Genomic DNA, 26,065 nt, shown 5'->3' on the forward strand with positions numbered 1-26,065 from the left:
AGAACCGACTGCTTGTTATCACTGTGACTCTCGCCAGGATCAAAGACCCACCACGGCTTTTTGCTGAACATGTTTGCCCCACAACGGTGTTTTCATTGAACTGCTTTCCTTTTTATTTGATTACAGATACCATCAGCTTAGACATTTTATGTGCCTTGATATTAATTGCATAACTTATGTGCCAGGGTTCTAAATGAAGGGAAGGGAGACGTCCTTTCTTTCAGTGATCACTTAATATTACTTCATGGGAAGCCCGCATCTCCCGCTCCCTATAAGTGTGTCCAGAAGAAGGAAGCTGGGTGTTGGGAACTAAGCAACCGGGGAGGTGTCTTTACATACTCTTAGACTGGAGGAAGACTGTCACTGTGCTCTCTCCCACGGATGGCTACATTTCGAGTCTGTAAATACGCCTCCAGTTGTACAGACAGGCAGAATCCATCTGAAAGCCACTTTGGTCTAAAGGCCTGGAAACAGACAGGCTTGCATTATGATGCTCTTGTGATGTTAGGGCGCTGAGCTACAGCTGACAAGGAAATTGGTTCACTGCACTGTGTACCAGGACCCCAGTATTCTCCATGCTCTCCCCAAATGCTGACAGAATATGGCATCTCCTTGTCTACCCCTAGAGAAAGCAGGACTCCTGTGCACTTGGACCCCTCCTACAAAGTTCTGTGTTTGGCTTATCTGATGTGTAATTTTTAAGTTGTATAGATAGTCTAGATGATCTATATTCTGATTGCTATATTCTGAATTTTCTTGGTATTGAATATGAAACATACAGCGAGGAATTTTTAAAAGTTACATTTCATTGGTATTTTAGAACCATGAAAAACGTAAGCCTTTAAATCACTCCCTCAGGGCTATAATGATGCCCTCTACAAGTTCTCTGTAGATGGACTTAGGGGGAAGAGAACTAGAGGGGGCGGGAAGAGGAATGTCTTCTTTCATGTCACCAATGAGATCTTTATGTGCACCTTACATTATGTAAAGAGAGTTTTACCTAAAACGTAAAAAAATGGATGGTGTAGAAGAACAGTATCAAGAATAAAAGTATGTAAGAGAACTAAAAAAAAAGCCACATGTTTCCATTTCAATATTCGGCAGATCTTCTTTCATTTAAAAAATTGAACTGACATGTAAAAACCACATTTTACAATATACAGATTCACTAGTTCTTTAAGAAAGCAAACAAAACAAAAACACATCAAGACCTGCAATATCAGCATGTGTTCTAGACTCTCAGGATGCTGCTGTGAGGTCTTTATTATATGCCACTGTATGCCTGATGTCGCCTCAGTGGAAGTCTGCTTCACTCTGTAAGGGCAATCATCATTTCCAGAAAGGGAGGAGAGCTCACCATTCAAGCGTCAAAGTAAGTTTTCACTTACTTGCAAGTAATTAGCAAATTGGTTAAAAAATAAGTAACATAAAATAAAAATGGGGAACACAAAAGAACTCATACAGCTGTTGTTGGTCCCACAGCAGAAATAGAAATTCTAACTAGAAACTTTCAAAGGAATACACACCAAGCAGCAGCTCAGAATTAACACCTTGCGCGTCTTAGTCTGTGCTCATTCACCTCTCTGCTCTCAACACCGGGCAGCGTCACACAGTGAGTTCTCAGGAAGGCAAGACAGCCTGACCCTGCCTGGACCTCGCACTGACACCCCGGCAGGTGCATCGCACCCCTGTCCACGCTGGCTTCCTGTGGACCTTCTCCCCTCTCCCGCCCAGACTCCAGTGATGAAGCACTCCTCCTTGTGTTTCAAAATCCCCCGTCATGTCACACTATTTCCCACTCAAATCTACAACCAGCCTTTCAGACTTATTCCTCTGCCAGTCTTCCTAAAACCTAGAGTTCTTTTCATTATCCTTTCTCTTCTCCAGTTATTTTTCTTCACAGGGTCCGTTTTGCTAACATTTTTCAGCAGGCTCATGGATATCATGGGCTAAAACAGCCTCTGGTGGATAAAGAACAGAAAGTTACAGTAATGTGGCAACTTCGATATCCACGTATTTTTGCTAAAGTCCATTTTATTCCTCAAGCTGAAGACAGTCTTTATAATCTGGCAAAAAAACATGACATGAACTTCTTAGGTATCATGTCATCACAAAGAACATTTGTCCTAGGGGGACAGCCTTAGGAACCCTGACTGCCAGAGAGAACCGAACCCCCCTGAGAAGGTGGGGCAGGTCCCACGGAACACTAGATCCTGTCTGGGGGCTGTCTGCATTCAGGACCTCCACAGACTGTGCCCTGTCTTCTCGGGAAGGATGAGACGTTCCACTGAGGGCCACTGGGCCAACTGGGAGGCTCTGAGAAAGGAAGACAAAAGGAGATTTAAAAGCCCCACTTTTGTGAATGTATGTAATTATTAACTTAAAAAAAAACCTAGCCATGCCTCAGTGCAGGAGGCCTTGATGTGTTCAAATTTAAAAACAAAACTACCCATTTAATATCATACACAGAATTAAAATATTTGGATACATTTTATTAAGTGTTTATTTTTCCTACACGAAAAGAGGCAAAAAATAAACAAAAAATACATACAGCTTATGTTGGGCTGGGAAAAAAGTCAGTCACGGATTTCTCCTCCTAAGATCTGATATTTTATTCTGTATCCTAGAAAACACTGTTTTAAAAAAAAAAAATTTATACAACTGACTCTGCAAGTTCCAACTACTCTGAGTACTCCGCCTTACAGTGCAACCCCCGACAGGTCAACTACACTAAGATTCGAGCGGCATACCCTCTGTACAGCTCATCTGCAAGCAATCCAAGTGCAAACCACTACTCAACTACGGTGCTGGAAGAGTGACCGAGGCTTTCATGACATCTCCCTCAGGACACACAGCTGGACGTGACAGCCGGACCGTTGGCATCAAGTCTCTACGGAAAGACGCATTGCAAAACACGCCTCTACTGTGGCTGCTTCTAGAAACAACTGGCAAAAAACATTTAAAGCTACAATTTATTGCTCCAGATTTAACTCGCAGAACCATACTGTTGTGTACAAACTCTAATCTCCATAGATGCTCAGACGTGATTGTCTCCTCGTGCCTAACACACAAAATACAGGCTGCTATCTGTACAGTTTACAGTACCGAGACACAGAGATTTGAGAAGGAAGTATAGATATGTACTTTGCAAAGATACATGATTTTACAGCAGGGGTTTACCCAAACTTATTTTTTACAGCCACTTTAAAATAGACAACGACTTCACTAGAATAGCTAAATTACATCCAAGAAAGAATCAGTGTGTCGAAAGGAAACAGACTGGCCAATTCCCCAAGCTCCCAAATTATTTTTATATGTCTTTTTATTTTCTTTTCCTTTTTTTTTTTTTGAAGAAACCCCTATACATAAAATGAAAATAATATGTGGATATTTTCTTCAGTGCTGGACTAAGCAGGTTCTTAAAACAAGACATTAGTTTGCCCTTCACTTCCAAATGCCTGGAAATAAGATATACTACTGCTTTAAAAGAACCATCGGAATGCTTCAGCGCTGGGAACAGGTGTTCTCTATAAAAAAAGAGCAAGAAAACAAGTTAAGCTTTCTTTCTATGCCAACATAGAATTAGATTTTTCTCCTTTACACTTCAGCAATATTTTTAGTCAACAATACACAACATAATGACTTGTATATTTCAACATTTAATAAAAAAAAGAAATGTTCAATCTTAAAATATTACAAAAATTAGGATATTGAATTTAATGCTAATTAACTGAATATAATGATTAAAACACATCGGTCTAAAAAACACAGAAAACAGCCTAGAACAGGGACAGCAGTCAGTTACCTGCACATCCTGTGAAAGGGTGATGGCTAGAAATCAGGAAAGTACTTTCTTTATTCTGGAGAATTTTTTTACATCAAATATTACATCAATATTACCTCTATCACTTAACACTACTAATGCTAAACATTCCTACGTATGATCTAATCAGAAATATTATGACAAAATATAGCACTATTTTAAAGTAAGTCTGTGTTTTCAACAAATTAACGTCATATATATGAAAAAAACTTATACTAACCAATGATACTCAATGGAGCATAACCATCCTTTTGTACCATAAAAATACCACAGTTTTCCAAAGGAGTAATAAGCTAGCAATAAAAGTATAAGCAATCCTTTAAACAAAAGCTTATAGTTACCATGTGTTTTTTTGTTAGATAAACAGTAGTTGAGCTATTGAATTTTCCTCTCTACATTAGCATTACAGTAATTCATCATACCACACTCTTCATTATAAAACAGAATCACATGAGTACATACTGGTACATAAGGTACATAAGAAACAAGCTAAGAGTAAATTTTCCTATAGGGGCAAATGAGAAAGAGTTGATTTTATTCCTTAGACCAGTCCAACAAGCTGTGTAGACTATAAGATGGATGCTAAAAATAAATAAGTACATAAATTGGTATATTGAATGTCACCGAAATATTGAGTAGGTATAGAGGAACATGTACACACACACACATCTTGTAAACACAGAGACAGTGTCAACAGCACTTGAATTTCACATTTCAGAAAATACATGAAAAAGTCAACTACAAACACTCTTCAATAATTGAGGTTAGCTTTTATTTACTTTCTCACACATGACTTATTTGGTTGACACAGTCCTACTGTAGAAATGTTGTCTAAAAATAAAAGTGTACTAATTGATTAAGATGTCAATTGAAATTTAAATGAATAATACAACCATTTCTGAAAGCAAAGCTGGTTTCAGAATCTGCACTAAAAAGAATTTTTAAATAATTGTCCTCACAGTCAACATAAATTTCAAAATGACTGTGCTAAGAACTAATGATATCTGATCTAAGTTTGTATACGCGTATATACAAAAATACTTAACTTGTGAAGTATTTTCTAAAAGCACAAACAAAAAGGTCCATTACTCCCATAAAAACAGTACTTATTAATATTTTACTCCTCACTCCTCTGATCTCATCTATTTTCTTCTCTCCAGCTCACTGTGCTACTTGGATCCCCATCATCTGATTTGGTTGGTGAGAAAAACCCCTTTAACACTTTCTAAAATTAACTTCTGAATGATAAATTTAATAATCAGATATGCTCATTACACTTATTTAACAATTATTAAAGGAATTATATGAATAAGAAACATGTTCATTCTAATATTCATGTTTGACACCCACACGCACACAAGCAGTAAATGAAAACTTAAAAGTTTATACCAGATGCTAACTTGCTGCCTGCTGCCAACTAAGAATAAATTTCATCTAAGTAGGCATACTTATATAAACGCAGTCGTTTTTAACAAGATAGTTAGGTCCAAGCGTATCCGTGCAATTACAGATTCACGTACGAAAAATAAACATGTGCACGTACATTCGTAGCTATTCACATTTACGTGTGGAGTATATGACACAGACATGCCAAGCTCTTCTCAGATGCCAACTGGAAACAAGATTGCAAGTATACACTTACATAATTTTGTATCTTGATGAACATACATGTTTATGAAGATAAACAGAAAAAGTATACGAGGTCCTTTTTTTAAATGAGATGAACTCCTTATGTCTTAGACATATTTTTAAATTTCTTTTCCAGCTCTTTGCTCTTCATGTGCCCCCTTCACTACGCAGTGTTATTTTCAATATTCCGAAAAAGCAGGCTTTATAAAATGCCACCTGAGATCAAAGGTCATTGTTGTAAGGAAAAAGATAATCACTTCTCAATGCTTGTTAGCACAAAAAATTAATTAGATAATGCAAATGCAAGAAAAGGAGAGAGCTGGTTTTCTACTAACATGATCTGTCACAAAACAGTACATGATGTGTACGTGTCACTCTGCACACGTTGAGACCAGCGGTATGTCCACATACAAGGCTATGGACAAGCCACTGCTGTAGGGTGACAAGCAGGGAAGTATTTTTCAAAAATTATTTCTCTCTTTTATTAAGATCTTTGAGATCATGAAGCCTAAAAATGATTAGTTGGGAAAGCATCTAAAATATGTAAGAAAAGTTAGAAAAACCACTGGTGCACTAATTAGAACAAATTATCAAGGCATTCACCAGAAATTTGAAGAGAGCTTTCTCCAACAGTTTTATTTCGGGGTTAAAAAAGTAACAAAACTCCTTAGTTCCCACAGGCCACATGAAACTCACGATGCACAGCCAACCTCCGGCCCAGTTTTCATCAGGCTCACCGGAAGTCTACGTTAGGCCTGGTCTAAGTTCCTTTCAAGATGGGTGAAGCAACACTGTTTTCACAGGTAACGTATTGGGCTAAATTACAGGTTTTGATTAAGTCTGTATTAACTTGGGGGCATATCTTCTGTAATTTTGTTAACGAATGAGGTCGTCTTTGTAAGAGGTCCTCTGTTTTAAAGGGCTCGGGAGCTCAGCACGCCAGCACGGGCTCTAAACACCTGACCAGCTACCTTTGGGTTATATAAATTCAAGAGTCCCAGCCGGGGAATCAGCTCCTGATGAGATTATAGTGACTGGATCTCAATGATGCTCGCAGGAAGTCGTTATCCTGAGTGACGGGAAGGGAAGGGGATGGAGGAAAAGGACAGAACTGAGTCGCTCAGCAGTGTGTAAGGCGGCCTTCACTGCTCCTGCAGGTGTAGACACAACACAGCGGCCTGCTCCCCGAGGCCCGGGGGAAGCCTGCAGCCCCGCTCTCCTTCCGGCTGCTGGAAAGCATGGCGTCCAGAGAATTCATCCCTACATGAGCCAGATACAAGACGTCAAGCTTAAAGGAATGCCTTCAGTTTCTCTCCTAACTTTAAAAAGGGAGGGTATTTCCTCGAATAAAAGAATGATATAATCCAAGCCCAAGCAAATTTTACATTTACTTTTTAAAGAAATGAATACAAAAATTATCAACGTCTTTGGCAGAAATGTATCTCAGTTTTTCATTAAATCAGCAATGAAGAAATAAACAACCTACAATAAGTAAGAATCCCAAAAGCTACCACCTTAAAATTTGAGCATAACTTGCCCTTTTGTGGAGCCTGCTAAGCAGTCCGGGACTGTGCTACCCTCAGGGTGAGCAGGAGTCTACATGCTCCTGTTAAAATGAGTCAAGTCTAAAACAAACTCACCTCCTAAAAGCTGAAAATGGGCTATCTATAACCCTGTCCATATGAAGACATGTGGGACTGGCTACTGATGTCTAGATACAAGATATAAAATGTAGCAGTATTCAGGACACTAAACAAAAACTAATCATTTTTAATAAAGCTAGACATGAGTTTTCAAAGAGCAAATTAAAGGCAACTCCATGCTGAAATTTACTTCAGAATGCGTAAAGTTATAACTCGAGATAATAATGATGACACTAGCAGATTCTGTAACTAAAGTTAAATATATCTTTCCAATATTTATTTCTATAGTTTCTAATCCAAAAATCTCAGTGATTCACCTAGGCCTTCAGATTCTACTGTGAAACAGGACGACTCTAACACACTGATTCCCAAGATGAAGTCAGTATTTTGGGATACCATTATTCTTACACTAATCAAAAAATAATTTCTTGCTTTTCCATTTATTGTTAATTAAAGAAACATTGGTCATCCAATCCTTTTCTGATTCCAATATAATGATGTGAAAATGCTTTTTCCAACCAAAGCAAAGCGATTCTGAGCTGCAGCTCTCGTGGACTCTTCTGAATTCCTGCTCCACTGTGAGGAGCCTACCGCCCTGTGCTGACTGCTGGCCACCTCAGGCCTTGAAATCAGACCCCTCCCTGCAACCGATCGACCTCTTCACACGAGAACTCGAAAATCTTAATGAACCACTGAAATTCTGCAGTGGAAAGTATGTGAATAAATAGACAAAAGATAATAGAGGGTCTCATTGTTTGCCTTTAGATATTCGATTATATTTTGTTTCAGCTTCATATTAAACTTTCAATCTTCGGGGTGTTTGGGATGAACAAAAGGAAAAACATTCCTCCTTGGAGAAATGGAAAATCGTATCATATACAATGTTGTGAATGTGAATACACACATGTACATTAATACAAATCTTTGTATAACTAATAATTATTGTCTAAAATGATATCCAGAAAATGTTAGAGACTCCCCAAAATGTTTTTAGCAGAAATATTTTTCTATGTCCTATTTATAAATAACATATTTTAAAAATCATAGTCGACTAACTATAATAGAATTATTAGCAATCACAGGTATAGCCTAGGTTAATAAGTCTGAGAGAACAATTAACATATGATAAATGATCATCTCACACTCCAATGATACACTATTAGTATAATCAAAACAACTTCATATTTTAATAATACCTCAATTTAAAAATATGTGGATTAACATGTGTAAGTATACACTGTTTCCACTTTTTACTTTCTTATTGTCTCCTTCTGTCCTGTTCTAATATGTATGTATCATGCACATCAGATAGGTCAGATTAATTTTTCCTCGTAAATCACATTCATTCACCATATACCTGCAGAAGTCTCTGCTAGACTCACATCTTATTTTGGCCATTATCCAGACGTAAACTAAAAACATCTATCAATATTACCACTAACTGGAATATTAGACCCCTCTTTAAAGGAAAGAAAGCACCAAATAAGTAGCTGGATAACATCTGGGACCCAATTTTTTAGAGGTCTTAAATATGATTATAAGGAGAATTCCACGTTTTTGGTTTCCAAGTGGACATTTGTGGCCAGGATTTCTCTGATCAATGGTGGAGAACTGGAGACGGCTGTTTCTCGAGCATCAACTTTCTGTGGGCTGTTGCTCCTGCTGCCTAGAACTCGAGGGCTCCTCCTCTCCCCACCCTTCCTCACAACACACCACCCTCCCCACGGCCACTGTGATGCCCTGACTTTAGAGGGTAAACCTGGATCACTTCTGTAAACGGAAAGATGAGGTTATAAATTACATCGTAAAAGTGCTAAGTCAATCAACATGGTGGTCGAGCCAGTTGGGAAAACAGCTGTCCAAAGGGGAATCTGTGTCTGGGGTGGGAGACATCATGTAGGGAGGTAAGCAACACTGAACACCAGGACGCATGCTGGTCCAGAAGTGACCAAGGGAACCCGCTCTCAGCCCTGGTCTCTAATGTCGCCACTTGATGTAAGCAGGTCCCCTGACTAAGGCTATAGGAGATTATATTTCAAGTAATTTTGGGAAAAACACTTCAACCCACATTATTCCAACAATTAAGTAAATTTATTGTATTATAAATGGGTAGTTTAGTGATTAAAATGTCCTTGGACATATAAAAATAACCTATAATAGGATGGTAGCAGGGTAAGCCAAAAGAGGAAAATTTTTCAATGATCCACAAATTAAAATGGTGTTTTTGAAAAATTATTTTGTATAGTATTTCTAACCTTATGTATAAGAGGAATTGTGAAAGGAAATTAAAAGCAAAATTGAGATCAAAAAAGCAAAAATGAGGTTAATAAAATCAATACTATACTGTCAAGAATGATTAAAATGTTTGGAGTTCAGTTTATTTATATATGTTTGTATGTTTATGTGTCATTTATGAATATATATACAGATATAAGTGGTTATGTGATAAATGAATCTGAATGAATATACATATATGGCAGAGACAAAAGTTAAATAAAAAGTCACTCCACTAAATCCTGTTGAACACAGGAATACCTCCAGGTGAGATCATACTAATCAACTATCGAAAAACAACCGGCATTGTTTTCATGACCAAGTTGCTGGACAATTTTGAAAATTTTGGTTAATTCTAAAGCAGACAGCAAACTGTCTCATTCTTGTATTGGAGAGAAGAAGAACCATTCATGTAAAATGTGAGGAAATGAGAGGTCATTTAAAAATACTAAGAGGTGATTTTTAGAACTATCCAAGCTATGATTTGGATAGCCTCTAACTTATGTTTAAATAAAATACAACAGTTACACCTAACCTCTATAAGCAATTCAAATTACGGCGCTTCTCTTTGATTATTATAGATCTGAGAATTTGAGAAATATTCATTTTTTCTATATGATATAAAAAGTGAAAATAAGTTTAACAGAATTTTTTCTCTTCACCTAAGTTCTGTAACATGGTGGACGCAGTCACTGAACCTCATTTTGTTCAGAACCTTCTGTCACAAAAGTCCAACCACTGAGACAGACCCAACCTTGAAACCAAAGCACGTTTTATGTCCACGAAGTACGTAGAGGAATTTAGAGAAAATCCCAAACATTTCAGTCAATTAGATGTTATCATCAAAACAAGGCGCTTGGTTAAAACTATACTTCTAAGAACAATATGTAGCTTTTGGAGTATTTCCTTTTTAAATTGTTTTTAATAACTACAATTGCCATTACAAGGAATGCTAAGATTCATAACCATTCTGACTTTTCGGTCTCTCTCCTTAATTTTGTTTTTAAATAAAAGTAAAAGGTACATAGTCAACAATTGCTAGAATTTTATCAATTACACGTTATCTAGCTCTTTAGAAATAGATGCTGGTTAGTTTCCCTCATTAAGAGGACAGACACCCCCCAGCATTGTCCACTACGAGACATCAGCATGTCTGGTGCTGGAGCAAACCTGAGGACTTAGACTCAAGTTCTCCTCAGGGAACGTCCACGTACTTCTCCTTTTTCCCTAGGTATCACGTGCTCCATCTTTGTGCAAACATGGTCACTTTCACACAGTTAACTAATCGGCACAGTAAATTAATAAGCCTAACTTTTTTGGGGCACAGAATTTATAAGATGTGGTGATTAACATTCTTCTCATCATTTTTCTGGAGTCTTTTCTATATGTGCAATTCTATATTTTCCAGGAAGACCTCCTTACAAGCACTTAAAAATTACACTGATATTTTTCAACAATTAGTTGTTCACGGTTGCTGGGTGGCTTCTATCTCCATAGACACCATCATTAACGTGGAGCATCAGTTTTCCCATCCCGGCCTTTCTACGTTTCTAATTACAGACTTGAAAGAATTACTCTTAACAAGGAATTAGAAGGAAAAAAAACTAGTGAGTTTTTCTGAAAATATTTTTTCCACTATGGTGAATGAAAAGAAACAATGCTGAATGCTTCCATCAGGTCTAAAGCCAGACTCACGGCATCTTTCCAGAAATTTTGAGACATTAACCATTTCTACTAATTTCTTGTTTAAACCAGATTCAAGAGGATGACCTTGAGCATGACAATCCTTCCTGCCAACATCTCCTTCCTGATTTCCCTCTAATATATAACACTACTCTAGTCTGCCCACCCGCCCTCCCTTCCTTCCTTCGTGCCTTCCTTCCTTTACTTCTTTCTTTCAATAAAGCCCCTTCTCTTATTCAAGTCAAACAATGGTTTCCAGTACTCTATAAAATATGCTTGATATAACAAGTCATACTGTTGATTCTCACTACGTTCAAATGTTCAAGGCAAGTACTTTTTTTTTTCTCATTCCTTCAAAAATTCTGGAATACTAATAGAAAACACTACTACACCACATAACAACATGAGGTAGCCAGGCAGAGATCAGAGACAGCGGCCTGTACTTCTTATCTGGATCTGGGGAAGAACTCAGCCAAGAGCTCATCAAGGCATCCCAAGGCTTTTAAATCGGTGTGAGATTCCTCCCTGGGTTTCCCAAAATTTCAATTATATCATTTTAAATGTGTCCATTTCTTGGACTGTGAATTAAGGTGTAAGTAGTATCTTGGATGAAGGACTTAGATGTAGAGTCAGGGAATTACATGAGTATTGAAAAAAGGCAGTTCAGGAATAAAGAGAAGTTTGAGTTCCTTAAAGCCAAGGGGTGGGTGGGTGGGTGGGTGTGTGTGTGTGTGTATCCATGGAGCACTTACTACAAGTCTTAGAGAATAACAGTTCGTACCTCAAGATTTGTTAAATTGAATTGAAATGATCAGGGGTTGACTATGTGCTTAGTGATACACCATGTATTCACGAATGTACAGAATAGGTATAGACCTGCCTAGGAGAAGGACAGACTCTATTCATAGAAAAACATTTAAATTTTACTCTATCTTGTTAACATCATTCCATTTACAAATATAATTTCTTTCCTCACTGCAGACTTGTTCAATATTGCTGTTGCTGTCCCTAAGCTAGTGTTTTTCAAACTTTTTTGACCGCAATCAGCAATTAGAAATATTCTACACAGCAGCCTAGTCCACGCATACATGTACCTTTATGTGCACACATGCACATTTGTGTATACTGTGTACGAAACTGAAACAGGTCAACCACATGTACTCTTACTGCACGGGATGCACTCACATGCTTTCTGTTCCACTCTGTTCCATCCTACTCTCTAAACACCCTGGTTGTGAGCCCAAGCACTGGCTTCATGTACCACTAATGTGCTCTCACCTATAGTTTGAAAACAAAGCTCCACATCGTACAATTAACATATTCACGTGAAGAAAATCACAGGAGGAAAATCCAAAACCATTCCACTTCATGATGAATTTAACCTCTACATAGCAGCCTTACAGAGAGGATCCAATATGTATTTTCTTTCGGATGGAAAAGGCCAGTGTTCTCTACTTTGCTTTTCATGAATGAAAATCAGAGCACATAGTATTCAGTGTTTACTAGCAGATTCCACATCTTCTCACTTCTCATCTTTCTACACACCACTGAGAATTTCATCTCTTTTCCCCATTCTCGACTCCACTGAAACCACCACTGATCTCATCTAACCTACAAACAAGAACACTCCCCCGAGAAGCCTTTCCCCAGCACAATTATTTTTCTGCCACTGATTAACCATCACTTATAATCACCATTTCCATACAATTAAATTTATATAGTCTATTATTCTTTTAAAAATTTATTTCATCTCTTTTCACTCTGTGAACTTTTGGAGAAAATACATCCTCTCCAGAATCTGCCCGATTTGCTGAAACACACAGACACGCCCACGACTCTTCCTGATCTGTAAACGTGCACCCCTTCTCTTCTCGTCCTCCTTGCTCTCTGTCCTTGGGATACTATCAATCAGCCAGGTTTGGTTTTTCAAGTCCTTGAGCAAGAAAAGGCACTTTCAGCACAGTTTTTCCCCATAGTTTGACACTTTTCTTCACTTTCTCAGAATGTCCTCTAAAATGTGAATTTAGATGCTGACGAGACCCATCTTGGAAGTGTTCTCCTTTAGTTGTACTTTGGAATAATTCCACCAAATGTTTCAAAGGTGTAAGCAAAACAATAACATCAGCTATAACACAATCTGTCTCCTTGTCTCTAATTCAGCCCTGACTCCACTGAGCGTGACCCTCAGCTCTGACAGCCAAACCAGGTATTGAGTCGAGGCATGGAAATGTTATCTCCCCTCTTTTTATAGTTTCCACTCTCTGCAAAACTTCTGTAACTGTTGAAGCAAAGCAGATATCCATTCCTGTCTGACCAAGTTCCTCCTAGACACTGCATTGCGTCCTAGCTCTAACAGTCCTTTCTCCTTTGTTTTCAATGCTATCTGGGTTAGCATTTCAAATCTTTTAGGGCTTATCACTATTTTCTCCCCAAAAAACTCTAGTCTTTTCTATTATTTCTCACTTTCTTCATTTCATAAATATTCTCTTATTAAAAAGAAAAAAGAAAGCTCTGCTTAGTCACTTTATTTTTTATCTCAAAACGCATACTACCTGTTTTATTTCCCACACACACCCACGCATATCTTTCAAAACAAAAGTACCTCTACAATTTTACAATATTTGTTAAATATGTCCTCCAACTAGAATTCACGATAAGCATTTTACCATTTCTCTCTTACAACGATTTTCTTGAACTCATTAACTCACATTTATAACAACTCCCTGTGTCTGTCCAAATCAAGAAAATAGCAGCTAAACAAAGGTGTAGAGTTAGTGAAACGCACACACACACTCGATTAAAAGATACCGAAACCAGTGGTGGTGGTGTGCCTCTGGTGAGGAAGGGGAGGAGCACCGACTCATCTGCACTGGCTCAGCACAGTCACCGACTCCACCAGGAACGCGCCACAGTTTTCCAGGCACAAGAACAAGGAAAACTTGTTTCTCAGGTTCATCTCTTTCTAAGTGAAATCAAGCCAAATCTTTGGTAAACTGTCTGATTAAAAACAAATATTCAGAAAACACAAGCCACAAAATAGTCTATCTGGGCTTTAATTTCTGAAAACTATAAGTACCTGTTGGTGTACTGAATTATCTGTAAATATAACTATCTTCTCTACCTTTTATTGATGATTTTAAAATAGGAATGAGAAATTGCACAGCATCTTTCAGTATGCAGAGAACATTAACCTGCATACAACATTTAAAAGTTGTATGGTAGGTTAATATCACCATCCCCATTTTATGGATGAGAAAATAAAATTCAGAGAAGTTATGCTGCTGGACCTAACGTTATTCAACTGGTCAGTTACCCAACACAAGCAGCTCTTCCCACAACTTGGCATCTAAATGTGGCCACTTGGCCCAAATATAATTTTTAATTATAAAAGAAATGAAAAGCCAAGAAACTAGTGGTATATTTTCTGAAGATAATTTATATTTTGTTGAAATCAGTCCCAAAAATACATCTTTAGTATTAGTTCTTTAAAAAAGTAATTGTTTGCTTTGCCATTTTCTTTCAAGTAAGAAATGCAATGTGAAATAGATGGGTTAAATATTAAGAAATAGAAAAACAGAAAAAATGTAATAGGCTCCTTCTCATACCTGGCTATGGATTCTCATGCTCTTAAAATAAATTAAGAGAAAGCTCTGAAGTTTCACAGAGGAAAAAATACTTCTCATAATGTTTTAGAGCAGAAGTTAACAAGCCTGCTGGGACCCTCTTAGCCCCCGCAGAGCTCTGTCTCCACATTATTAAATGGCTGTCGCATCTGAGGGATGGTGCAACATAACTCAATAAACAACAGAAAACATATGATGCTGTATGGAGGGAGGCTTTTCGATTACCCTGCAGAATAATTCAATTTCAGGACAGGTGTTTGCATGTGAGGGAATGAGATCTGACTGAAGGATAGAACCAGCCTGTGCCCCTCCCCATATTTTGAAACACCTAAGGAGAAGAGAAGGATGCTGGATGAAAAGGCAGTCAGGAAGGAGCAGAAGCACGGCAGCACGATGAAGGCACACAGGTAGGCATACACAAAATCTTCAAAATTTACACTGATTACAAAAAAATACTTTCTTGAAAACAACTTTTTGTAAAAAATGATCTTTTCTAGAGTGCTCTGTTTCCCCAGCCAAGATCATCTCATTCCAATCAGTGACTGAAAATAACAATTATACAAATGAAGGATTTTACCATTACTTTGGGTTCATTTTTGCTTTTTAAAAACTAATTTAAAAATAAGAAGAAAACTAAAAGAGAAGTAGTTCTTTCTCCAATTTGTGTATTTACATGGCGCTTTCAATAAATCTTGAATTTAACCTATTAATGTAATTAAATATTTTTACATGATGAATACCAATTTATTTTTAATATTTTGTATAATGTGATTAAAATAAATTAAGAAACGGAAGCATTTCCACTCTTGTGAAATTTATTAGATAGAAGGACATTTTGTTATGCTTTTCCAAAGCAAAATTAAAAAGTGAGTTGTTTTCTGGTAAAAGTGAGCTACATCTGTAGACAATCTGACAGCTGAGGTCGAGCAGCAAGTTCTAAGAGCAGCAGTTACTTCAGACTCCAACCTGCTCCTGGGGACACTCAGAGAGTTCTATGTTTTACTTTGTATCCAGAAAGAATATTCTAGCAGTGTTTCCAGGGTCACCCCACATAGATCTTCAGTCTACAGCCTGGTAAACTGGAACAAAAATGATGAAATGCCCATCCTGTTTGCACACCTCTCAACGTTTACTCTTACAGGCTAATTTATTAAACTGTTCTGTATCTATCAATCTCCAAGTCTTACCATGCAAAACTCCTAACTGTTCACCCAGGAAAACATCTGGCTCAGACTAACCAAAATATGCAGCAATACATCAGCAATCAATTCATTAAAAAGTTTAAAAATCAAGTAACTCTTATTTCCTTTATCACAGACACACTTTCCATTCTTATTTAAAATATCCAAATATTTTTATCTGACTAAAATCTAAAGTTTGTTGTTGTTGATTTGTTCTGATTGTTTATTTGTTTGCATTTTGTTTGATGATGGCTGAATTTCAAACAAACATTCTTATAGAACAGTTTACAAATGGATTTTAACTGCTTTTATTTTACTATTCCTAATTGCCATCCAAAAGATTGCTTAGAACTTACATGATATTTGGATGGTTGGGGGTATTATTTTCATTTAGGAATTACTAAAAATATATGGTTCTTTTAAAAACAGCGTTGACTACCTTGTATTAAATCCAGCGACGGAAAGAGAATCTCACTGGACTTGTATTATTACACTTTGATGTCTTGGCTGCAGATCTATTTTCTGACTTTAGTCAAAGCTGAACTTTTCTGAGCTTTTTTCTTACCATTTATGAAATTCAGGACCTTTTTCCTACATTATTTCTATGTTACATTCTAGTGTTAATATACTATCATTTGGTTTGAATTTATTGAAAAGTTTCCTCTTTCCCTTTGATAGTTATATATTTGCACTTTCAGACTAAAACAAAAATTTAAATTTTTATATTGGCATGTTTTTGATTCTTGAAACTAAAAGTTGAAAACTCATTTTTAAATTATGATATGAAACGACAAACTAGTAGATGTTTTAATTTAAGATAGGGAACATTTGTATTCTACCTACAAATTTTTTAAAAGTCATCAAACTCCAAAAACTTATGACATGTTCAATCATTGACTGGTTTCATTATGTAACTATGCAGACTCTGAGTTTGAGTGACACACGATTTTATGTATCGTCTACAAATGAATGTCCTCAGGAAGTGGGTGCCAATTCTGGACAACACTTTGTCCAGAATTTTACAATTGCCATTTGGGTGGCTGGGCTCTTAGAACTTAACAGCATATATAAGAAATGTGTCCCTCCTCCCCCCTAAACCTCTTCTAAATCAAGTTATCAAGTTTGGGGCACTATCTGTGTGTTTTCCACCAAATCCATTAGAAGCTCAACCTAACATGTGTAAAATTATTTGTTGGCCTGCTCATTCCGCAGATAAATTTTAAAAAGAGAAAGAAGAAAAGAAAACGAATGGAACCATCCTTGTTCCTGACTTTCCAGTTTCTCAGTCTCTCCCCTGTAATGTGCCCCTGTCTAGTCCCTCTTCCGCTCACGGGAAGCCTGGGTGGTGGCAGTGTGCACACTGGCAGCAAAGCCAAGAGTGGGGGCAGGGAAACCTCCTGAGGCACTGCTTACTAATGTAATTCCATAAATCAGCTAATGGAAGAAAAACCAGAGCTGTGTGGTCTCTAATGCTGTCCCACAGAGATCAATCACATCACCTGAACAATGTTCAGGGACTAAGAGGCTGGGGTTGCCCATGGGACAATTTTATCCCATGAGCCATATCAGGCCGGGATATTTTAAAAAGTTAGATCTTAGTATCAGAAATGTAACTGCTTTGAACATAAAAACTGAAGGATTACCTTTGTATGAGACAAAGTACTATTATATAACTTATCATCATAATATAGAACCATATTTCTTAAATAGCTCAAAACTTAATATTGATCATTTAAGATACAAGTTTTTCAGATAAGTTTTGTCACACAAGGGGCATATAGCATTTGTAATAACTGCTTTGAATAATTAGTGACGATTTTTTAATATAGTAATTGACTAAATGAACAGTGTTACATGCAAATATACAATGTACAATATCATAAAAAAACCAAATTTGTTTTATATGCATTGTTATCATATGAAATATTATCAAGGGGGTGATTTTATAAACATATTTCTAAGGCTTTAAGATGTTCTTAACACGAGACTAAGCATGAAAATGTGGAAATAAGTAAAGCAGTTTTAAAAGGAATACTAGAGGGGAGGTTTTAAAAATGTAGGCAATCCATGTGAGTCTGTCTTAATTTCAGTTAACTCAGCCTGAAAATCTGATTATGCCTCCAGACTTTGGAATGAGAATAAATCAAAGGAAAGAAGGGCACATGAGGTTTGAAGTGATAAATAAGAATGTAAGTCCTTATTATGATCCAGGTATTAAATAGTGTCTATAATTTACAGCCAACAAATCTTAACTAGTGAACTTACATCTGAAATCCACAGGTAACATCCACAACGAAGCCCCATCACTCCCCTCAGCTAAGGCGTCTCTCTGATCTCGGAAGCATCTCCACAGAGGATGACTTACAGGAACAATGAGAGAGGGAAGCAGGGCAGCCAGGGGACTCTCCGCTGACCCGCAACCACTGTCTCCGCTCTGGTTCCATCATGTAAACCCTGCCCCTGACAGGCGTCCAGCTGGTTTCCTCCATCCACAGCCATGCGGTTACACGTGCGCTTAAGAGAAACAGGCTGCCATGCCTTTTTTAAATGGCCTAGACAGAATCTTAGCCAATTACAGAAAAAAAACAAAAATTTTTTCTTTCTTTCCGCCAAATAGCATTCCACTAATAAAATTAGCCCTCAGGACCCATTCTCTGGGAGGAAGAGGTATGTTGTTAGAACATCTTCTGAGAGATCTACAGAGAGAAATGCGTTTCCCTTCCCATCCACACATCACCTTCTGAAGATAAACAGAACTTCTGTACACATGGAGTTTAAAAAAAAAAAAAGAGAGGCCACCCCGTGGCGTAGCGGTTAAGTGCGAGCGCTGTGCTACTGGTGGCCTTGGTTTGGATCCCGGGTGCGCACTGACGCACTGCTTATCCCGCCATGCTGAGACGGGGTCCCACATACAGCAACTAGAAGGATGTGCGACTATGACATACAACTATCTACTGTGGCTTTGGGGAGAAAAAGGGAAAAAAAAGGAGGAAGATTGACAATAGATGTTAGCTCAGGGCCGGTCTTCCTCAGCAAAAAGAGGAGGATTAGCATGGATGTTAGCTCAGGGCTGATCTTCCTCACAAAAAAGAAAACCCAATACTATGGGATCATATGTGATCAAAATGCCTAAGGAATTTAAACATCACAAGAAGTTTGTGGGAAAACTATCAAAAGGCAAAAAAAAAAAAAAGGAAATTTATGAAATTTGTTTAGACTGACAAGTCAGCATAGAAACTTGTGCAGAAAACCTATTGGTACTCATGTGAAGCTCCTTAAGGAGGTTATTTACTGAATAAATCATAACTATTCAGTGGTCCTGTCCACTACATAGCCTAGAGTGGGACACAGCCAGTGCCCTGGCTCTAGGCAAAGACGAGGTCTATCAGCAACACCAAATCTACAATGCTAGACAATTGCTGACACTATCCTCCAAGAGGAAAAATGACACTGTAGTCCTTACCAACTGGGCATTACCAGGAAATTTCAGTATGAATTGAATTTTAATCTCCCATGAGCCTTAGAGACCTAAAGAAGTTACAATAAATTAATCCAGAAATGAGAATCAAAAGCTAAAAACTAATTTTTGCTACCTAGGAAAATACATGGACCTGCATTTTCATAATGGTTATCCTCTTTGCTTAAGCAGAGTTGCCAAAGGAAATGTAATAACCCGCCCCAGAGTCAAGTCCAACTTTGGACAGAGAGATGGACGAATAAATGCAATATTTTGATGGAACTGATCACAATCAATAATGATATCAATATAATAACTGATTTTTTTGGAATCCCAACGTGCTATTTGCTTTGATTTAAATTAATAAAACTTAAAAAAAATCTGTATCTTATTTGTGTTCACACTTGCAACAAAGATCTTTGAGTCTTCTATTTCACACTTTTAAAGACCAGACGTTTAAAGCCAGTCTCTCATGGAGAAAAGTCCTGTAAGCAGTGCTCACAATTTTTTTAAGAATGTGCAAGTGCCTCTCTGATGATAACTGTGAGAGCCACTCTCACCCAACCATGCAGCCCACAGAACAATCCCAAACGCTAAATCCACCACCTACATTCTCATGTACATAGGAACATCTAGCTGCCCACTCTAAATTTTATCAAGGGGCTGAATATGGTTACTTGTCCATATTTCTTTGCTAAATATTCCACTAAAACCATTTACTTGTGATTTTCCATTTTTTTTCTTTTTGTTTTGATCAGGTTACCATATGAAACTTCCAGCAAGCACATGGATCTTTGTATTTAACATAAGAAAGAGCCTACTTTAACAAGAACTTTAGAGATAATCTGTACATTGTCCGTTTTAGGGACATATAGGGAAAAGAAAGCATTATTGACCATATAGAGGATCAACCAAGACTGTGCTTGCTGTATAGAACAATTTTGTGACCACAAAATTGTTACTTTGTGAAATGCAGAGCCCAAAGGAACTATTTTTTGGTAAAGTTTTAGGAATCATTCGTTTCTGAAACTATGTAAACAATTCTTAAATAAATTTACCATCACCTGCCCGAAGTGAACTAATAGTATCCTTTTATTCCAAGTCACATCTCCTTAAAAACTGCAGGTGGTGTTCAGCTTTCCATACTATTTCTGCTTTCTCAAAAAATGCTAGATATGCAGAAAATAAAATGCGAAACAGAAACATTTTATCATGATGAGAAGAAAAACTATTCTAGAAGGGAGTAGAAAATCCCCTTTTGAATCCATGTATTTCAGCCTCAACGCTTACTCTGTGTGCCTGTGTGCGTGTGTGCGCGAGCGCGCGCGCTTGAATGAGAACACGGGCTTGTGTGCACACACTGTGTCCTCACTGTTGTAACCGGGCCACTAATAAGTCCCTCTTAACCAATAAAGGTATAGAGAACGTTATGTGTGCAATCCTTCGGGCAGAGACGCTTTTAAAAATAGTAAGGGGGCGGGGGGCATTTCAACCACCAAGGGAAATTGTTGACCATATTGACCGTGAAACTTGTGATTTTTCAAACCAATTACATTAGTTCTCCTCCGAGGTTAAAAGGCGGGGAGGGCGTTCCCCGCCCAGCGCACCGGGGAGGGCGGCGGGAGGCCGTGCCCCTGCAACCTAGAGCTATGCCTCACCCCCTGCGGGAGGCTGCAGGAAGGGGCACTGCGTCTTGAAGGCCGACAAGAAGCCCTGGAGGGGAGGGGAGAGGGGGGTGAGGAGGGAGGGGGGCAGACTGGGAAACAAGAAATCATCTCCTCTGACCTCTAGCGAAGTGCCGGGTTTTTTCTTTAGCTCTTCGCATTTCCTAAATTTGCAGATCTGGTGTCCCGTTTTGCGGTTCCTGCAGCTGCTGCAGACGCCGCAGTTGATGAGCCTCTTGCAAGGCACGCAGACCCCGCAGCGCTTCCTCTTCTTCTTGGCGGGGTTGGCCCCGCCGGCGCCCCCCGACGACGACGACGACGACGACGAGTGGCTCTGCGGGCAGTCCGCCAGGTTGGCGATCTGGAACGCGCTGTCCGAGACGGCGGCCGAGGCGGCGGCGGGGGAGGGGAGCGCCGTCATGACGATGACGCCCGGGGGCAGCGAGAGGCCCCCCAGGGCCGGCAGGGCGGAGAAGGTGCCCACGCGCTCGGGCAGGTTCATGATCTCGGCCTCGGCCGCGCCGCACTTGAGCTTGTTCATGCACTCGCCCGCCAGCGGCCTGCAGTGCTCGGGGGACAGGCCGGAGAGGAAGTTCGTGTTCGCCATCTGCAGCGCCGGCTCGGGCGCGCAGCCCGCCTTGCCCAGCCGCGGGGAGTCGTTCCGGTGGTGCACGGGGGTCCGGCCGCCCCCGCCGCCCGCGCCGCCCCCGCCGCCGCCCCCGCCCGCCGGGAGCCCCGCGGAGGAGGCGGCGGGGGCGGCGGCGGCGGCGGCGGCGGCGGAGGAGGACTTCCTGCCCGCGCCCGCGCCCGCGCCCCCGCCCCCCCCGCTGCCCCAGAGCATGGCGGTGGCGGCGGCGGCGGTGGCCGCGTTGTCGCAGCTCCAGGGGGACATGCCGATGCGCGCGGCGGCCGCGGCGGCGGCGGCGCTGCCTGGGAAGATGGGGGTGGTGATGCGCGCAATCTTGGCGGCCTGCGGGAAGGCGCCCCCGCCCGTCTTGTAGAAGGAGCTGGCGAAGGAGCGGTAGCGCTCCATCTCCGAGTTGTAATCCACAAGGCTGTTGAGGGCCCCCTCGGGCAGGTGGCTGTCCTTGGGGAGGCCCGGCGCCTCCGGGCTCGGCCCGGGCTCCACGCAGACGTTGGTGTTCATGGCGCAGGGCGGGAAGAAGGGGTGCAGGGTGGAGGTGGGTACCGCCCGGGCCGACACCTGGGTGGGGGCGGGGCGGGGAGGGGGCGATGGTGTGGGGGCGAGGCGGGAGGGGGCGGGTCGTGGGGGGACCGCAAGGCGAGGAGTGTTTTATTCCTCTCGGGGGCGCATTTCCACAGACGGAGAATTCCCAGGCTGCGTCTTCTTTTGCATTATCCTCCAACTGTTACAACTAAAATAAAGAAAGTCATTCCAACGAGCTGCACGAGGAAGAAGATTACAAATAAACAGCCTCCGCAGTCCCCCCCGCAGACGCCGAGAGCTCCCACATTCTTCCTCGGCTCGTTTGCATAACAATCCAGACGTGACCCCCTTCCCTCCCCCCACGCTCCAGCCCCGCTCCCTCCCTCCCACAGCTCCTCCCCCTATTCTTATGGCCCTCCTGAGAAAATGTATTAATAGCCGGGATACCCGGGGAAGGAGGAAAGACGGGGTGCCCGAGGCCGAGCGAAAAGGGCAGTTGGAACGCTAAAGACATGCAAATCAGGGGTTCGAGGGCGATACCACTGATCGCAGAGGGCAGCTAAACATTATGAAATGTGTGAGCAAGTGCTGCCCGGGCATGCAAATCATGCAAAGTGGGAATAGCAATGGCCCTATGAGGAAAATGAACAGGAAATTAGCAAATGAAGTCCTGAGAAAGTCCACAATACATCCGAGGATAAACTGCAAGCACACACAATACCACCGAGAGCTGAGCGCGGCCCACAGACAATCCCAACTAAAGAGCAGGGAGAAAAGAACGACCAGCTGCCACAGTGTCCTTCTGTGTCTGCGGTCATTAGTGTGGATCCCGGCACAGCTGGCTCTGTTAGGGTCTTAATTCAATGGACCAAGGACAGGTCTCAATTGGACAAGCCATTTGGTGGTGGGGCTTGGTGGGGGCCAGAGAGTGGTGTTCTACTTGTTTAAAAGAAAGAAAGATGGACTAGATAAAAATTTTTAAAAATACTACAATGTTACAGGTTTTAAACCAAGTGCCTGCAGCCTCTGTAAGAATATTCCCAGTAATTCCTAATGGAGACTCCTGTCTCTTCCCCAAACAAGAGGAAAGCATGGAGTTTATTTATTTTTTTTAAGGATCTTTCATAGTCACTTGTTTTTACATTGAATAAAAGGGGGAGGGGGTCCCTTAAGGTGCTGTTTACCTGAAGAAATAATCATTAAAACGATTTTTTTCTTTTGCTCTTTTTAGGACGAAAGTCTAATGTTAACTGGGTATTTGCATTCATCCCTTTGCTTACAGGCCATTATTATGCTTTAGGAAGGGGTATTTTAGTTGTTTATTACAGAGGGAGAGGTACATCACAGCCTTTTAAGAAGTAAAGCAAAGACATAAAGTGTATATTAACCTAAAAAACCAGTTTCTTTGTTTCCAGATTTTTTGGGGCCAGAATATCTTTTTGTGACATCTTTTGAAGCCCACATATTGGTCTAGAATGTGGAGTTCAGGGGCTTCTAAATGGGGGCCTAGTAGTCTCAGTCTCAAATATTCATTTCAAAATGGATATCAATTATCGTAATTATGCTTATAATTAGATTAATGAACCATTTATGCCCAAACTCCAAGTGCAGAAACTTCAAGACCTGCTGATGAGGTGCCCTAAGAAGAGGGGTTTATGTAAACAAATGCCTATTAGGCACAGTAAATCAAGATAAGGAACCTCACCCCAGGCTGGATTAGAAGCTGGCAGGCACCTTTCAATCACAGCCAGTCCCTAATCACTCAGGAGCCTCCTCTGTGGTTCGCAGGAGGGAAAACTGCTCCCTCAGAGGTCTAGTGGCAATACAAAGGGTGCCCCCAAAATGCTCCCGGCTAAATATTCTTGATGCTCGGGAGGGGGAGGGGGAAGACATAGCAAGAATATGCATATAGCTTCAGTTTCTGCGAATCACATTGTAACTGCAAGACCATCATAACTGCTACTCAGTAAAAACTAGTTACCCCAACCATGCATTAAGAGTCATCACACTGAGTGCAGGGAAAAATTTCAACATTGTAATCTTTTGACCTTGTTCCAAATAAAGAAAGAATTTATGTCCCTTTTCAGAGTATTAGAGTGATGTTTCCAGACAGAAGCTTTCCTTGCTTTTCTTATTGCCATCACCTCCCCCTTCCTCCCTCAAGGTTTAATGCCACCAGAAACTGTAGAAAATGATTGTGTCCAGTATCCAGGTCATTATTGTTTAATCAATGCTTCTCTGGAGCATGAACCAGGTACCTAGGCCACAGCTATTGTTTGGATTTTCTTTAAAAGACAAAATAAAACACACACAAATAACTATAGTCCTATTCCAAAGCTAAATTAGACGTCCATACTTCATGATCCTGGTTTGCCTTCAGACAATGTGACTGTACATGCCTAATATTGTACGTCTGGTCTACCAGAGACACAGAGATCAAAGGTCATATTTAACATTCAGGAGGAGGGGCGGTGCAGATTAATTAATAAATTAATACAGCGACGCCTTTTATTGCTGGAGTCCATCATTAATAATCTACTTTTACAATCCCAACGGACAGCAAACATTTAAGAGAAAAAAGCCAGAGAAAGAGAAAGAACAATCACTTACCAGTCTCTTTTTATTTGGGGAGCCTTAGAATTTGCAGACGCTGCCAGTCTGCCTTTAATTAGTTGCACATCACCCCCTAACACAAAGAAACACAAATCCAGATGTGTCTTGGCAGCTCCCCATTACAACTTTAATACTTGTAAACAAACTGTGGGGGGGATAAATAAATATGCAGATCAAAAAAAAAATACCTGTAAATGGCTTTTTTTTCTTGTTGCAGAGAGGAGGAGGAGGAGATGGTGTTAGTGGTGGGGGTGGAGGAGGAGGAGGTGGGGAGAGGAGCCGCTGTGGGTGTGTGTGCGAGCGGCTGCTCTCGGTGGTCTCTGCTCTCCCAGCGCGCTGCTCGCCGTCCGCCCGCAGTCGCCGTGTGCGCGGAGGGAGGGAGGGCGCCGAGTCTCCCCTCGCTCCCTCCCGCTCCCTGTTTGTGTGTGTGTGTGTGTGTCTGTGTGTGTGTGTGTGTGTCTGTGTGTGTGCGCGCGCGCGCGGGGGTGCGCGCGGGGTGCGCGCGCGGTGCGGGGGAGGGGCGAGGGGCCCGGGCGGGGTGGCGCCGAGGTGAGGACGCAGGACGCGGACACCTGCCGACGATTGGCTGCGGATCCCGGGGACCGCGGGAGGCGCCCCCACATCCTCAGGCGCGGAGGCCCGACTCCCGCCCCTGCCCCGCGCCCCTGCCCGCGCGCAAAGCCGGGATCAGGTCCTTCTGCGCGCGGAGATAATTGTTTGCAAGGGATGGAAAGAGGGCGTTTCCGCCACTCTGCCTGCGTGCGTGGGGGTGTGAATAAACTCGGCTGGGTTCTGGCTGGGTTGAGAAGAGCAGCACAAGAGACGGAGGAAGGGTCGTGTGTGCTTGAAGAAAGCTCTGAGTTCGCACCCGACCGCGTGGCTCTTCAGTGATTTTCCTGGTGTGCCCAGGAAGACTTAAGGAAACCATTCTCAGTGAGGTCTTCAAAGCAAGGGAGGACGGCTCGCTGCTCTGGTTGTCCAGATCTTTTAAATATTGTTGTGCCAGAATGCGAAGAATTGGTGACGTGATGCTTGACTGACCTCAGAAGCAACCTTACTCTCTCTCCTCCAGCCCCTTCTCTTACCAATTCCACCGGGTGGTTCCAGGGATTAATCAGGTGTTTAACTCACTGCCCTATTTTTAATTCCAAACTTTGCTTAACAAAAACTACTTTTATATTTACATTAATCTATTTTATACTACTATGACTTCTTGACATTTGGGAAAAATAGTTTAATAATTGAAAGATAAATCTTTTTGCCACTGGTCGAATATAGACAAAACTCACTCATGAATTCGGCTATGA

General features: G+C 40.8%; 1 protein-coding gene across 3 annotated transcripts; it reads right to left on the bottom strand.

Annotated features, from left to right (window-relative positions):
• Positions 1-1,736: 1,736 nt before the first annotated feature.
• On the bottom strand, positions 1,737-25,175 carry CXXC4 (CXXC finger protein 4). 3 transcript variants are annotated; one of them, XM_058549838.1, is made up of 4 exons: positions 24,947-25,175; positions 24,756-24,831; positions 21,099-22,353; positions 1,737-3,527 (listed from the first exon to the last, which is right to left on the bottom strand). In XM_058549838.1, exons 3-4 carry the CDS (start codon positions 22,122-22,124, stop codon positions 3,483-3,485), a joined length of 1,071 nt encoding a protein of 356 aa, XP_058405821.1. In that variant the 5' UTR covers positions 22,125-22,353; positions 24,756-24,831; positions 24,947-25,175; the 3' UTR covers positions 1,737-3,482. The 3 variants fall into 3 exon arrangements, with proteins under 3 accessions (XP_058405821.1, XP_058405820.1, XP_058405822.1); XM_058549837.1 differs by lacking the exon at positions 24,756-24,831; XM_058549839.1 differs by lacking the exons at positions 1,737-3,527; positions 24,756-24,831 and adding an exon at positions 3,646-6,712.
• Between the last annotated feature and the right edge of the window lie 890 nt (positions 25,176-26,065).

The sequence above is a fragment of the Diceros bicornis genome, chromosome 11, assembly GCF_020826845.1.
Source record: "Diceros bicornis minor isolate mBicDic1 chromosome 11, mDicBic1.mat.cur, whole genome shotgun sequence".
NCBI classification, from domain to species: Eukaryota; Metazoa; Chordata; class Mammalia; order Perissodactyla; family Rhinocerotidae; genus Diceros; species Diceros bicornis.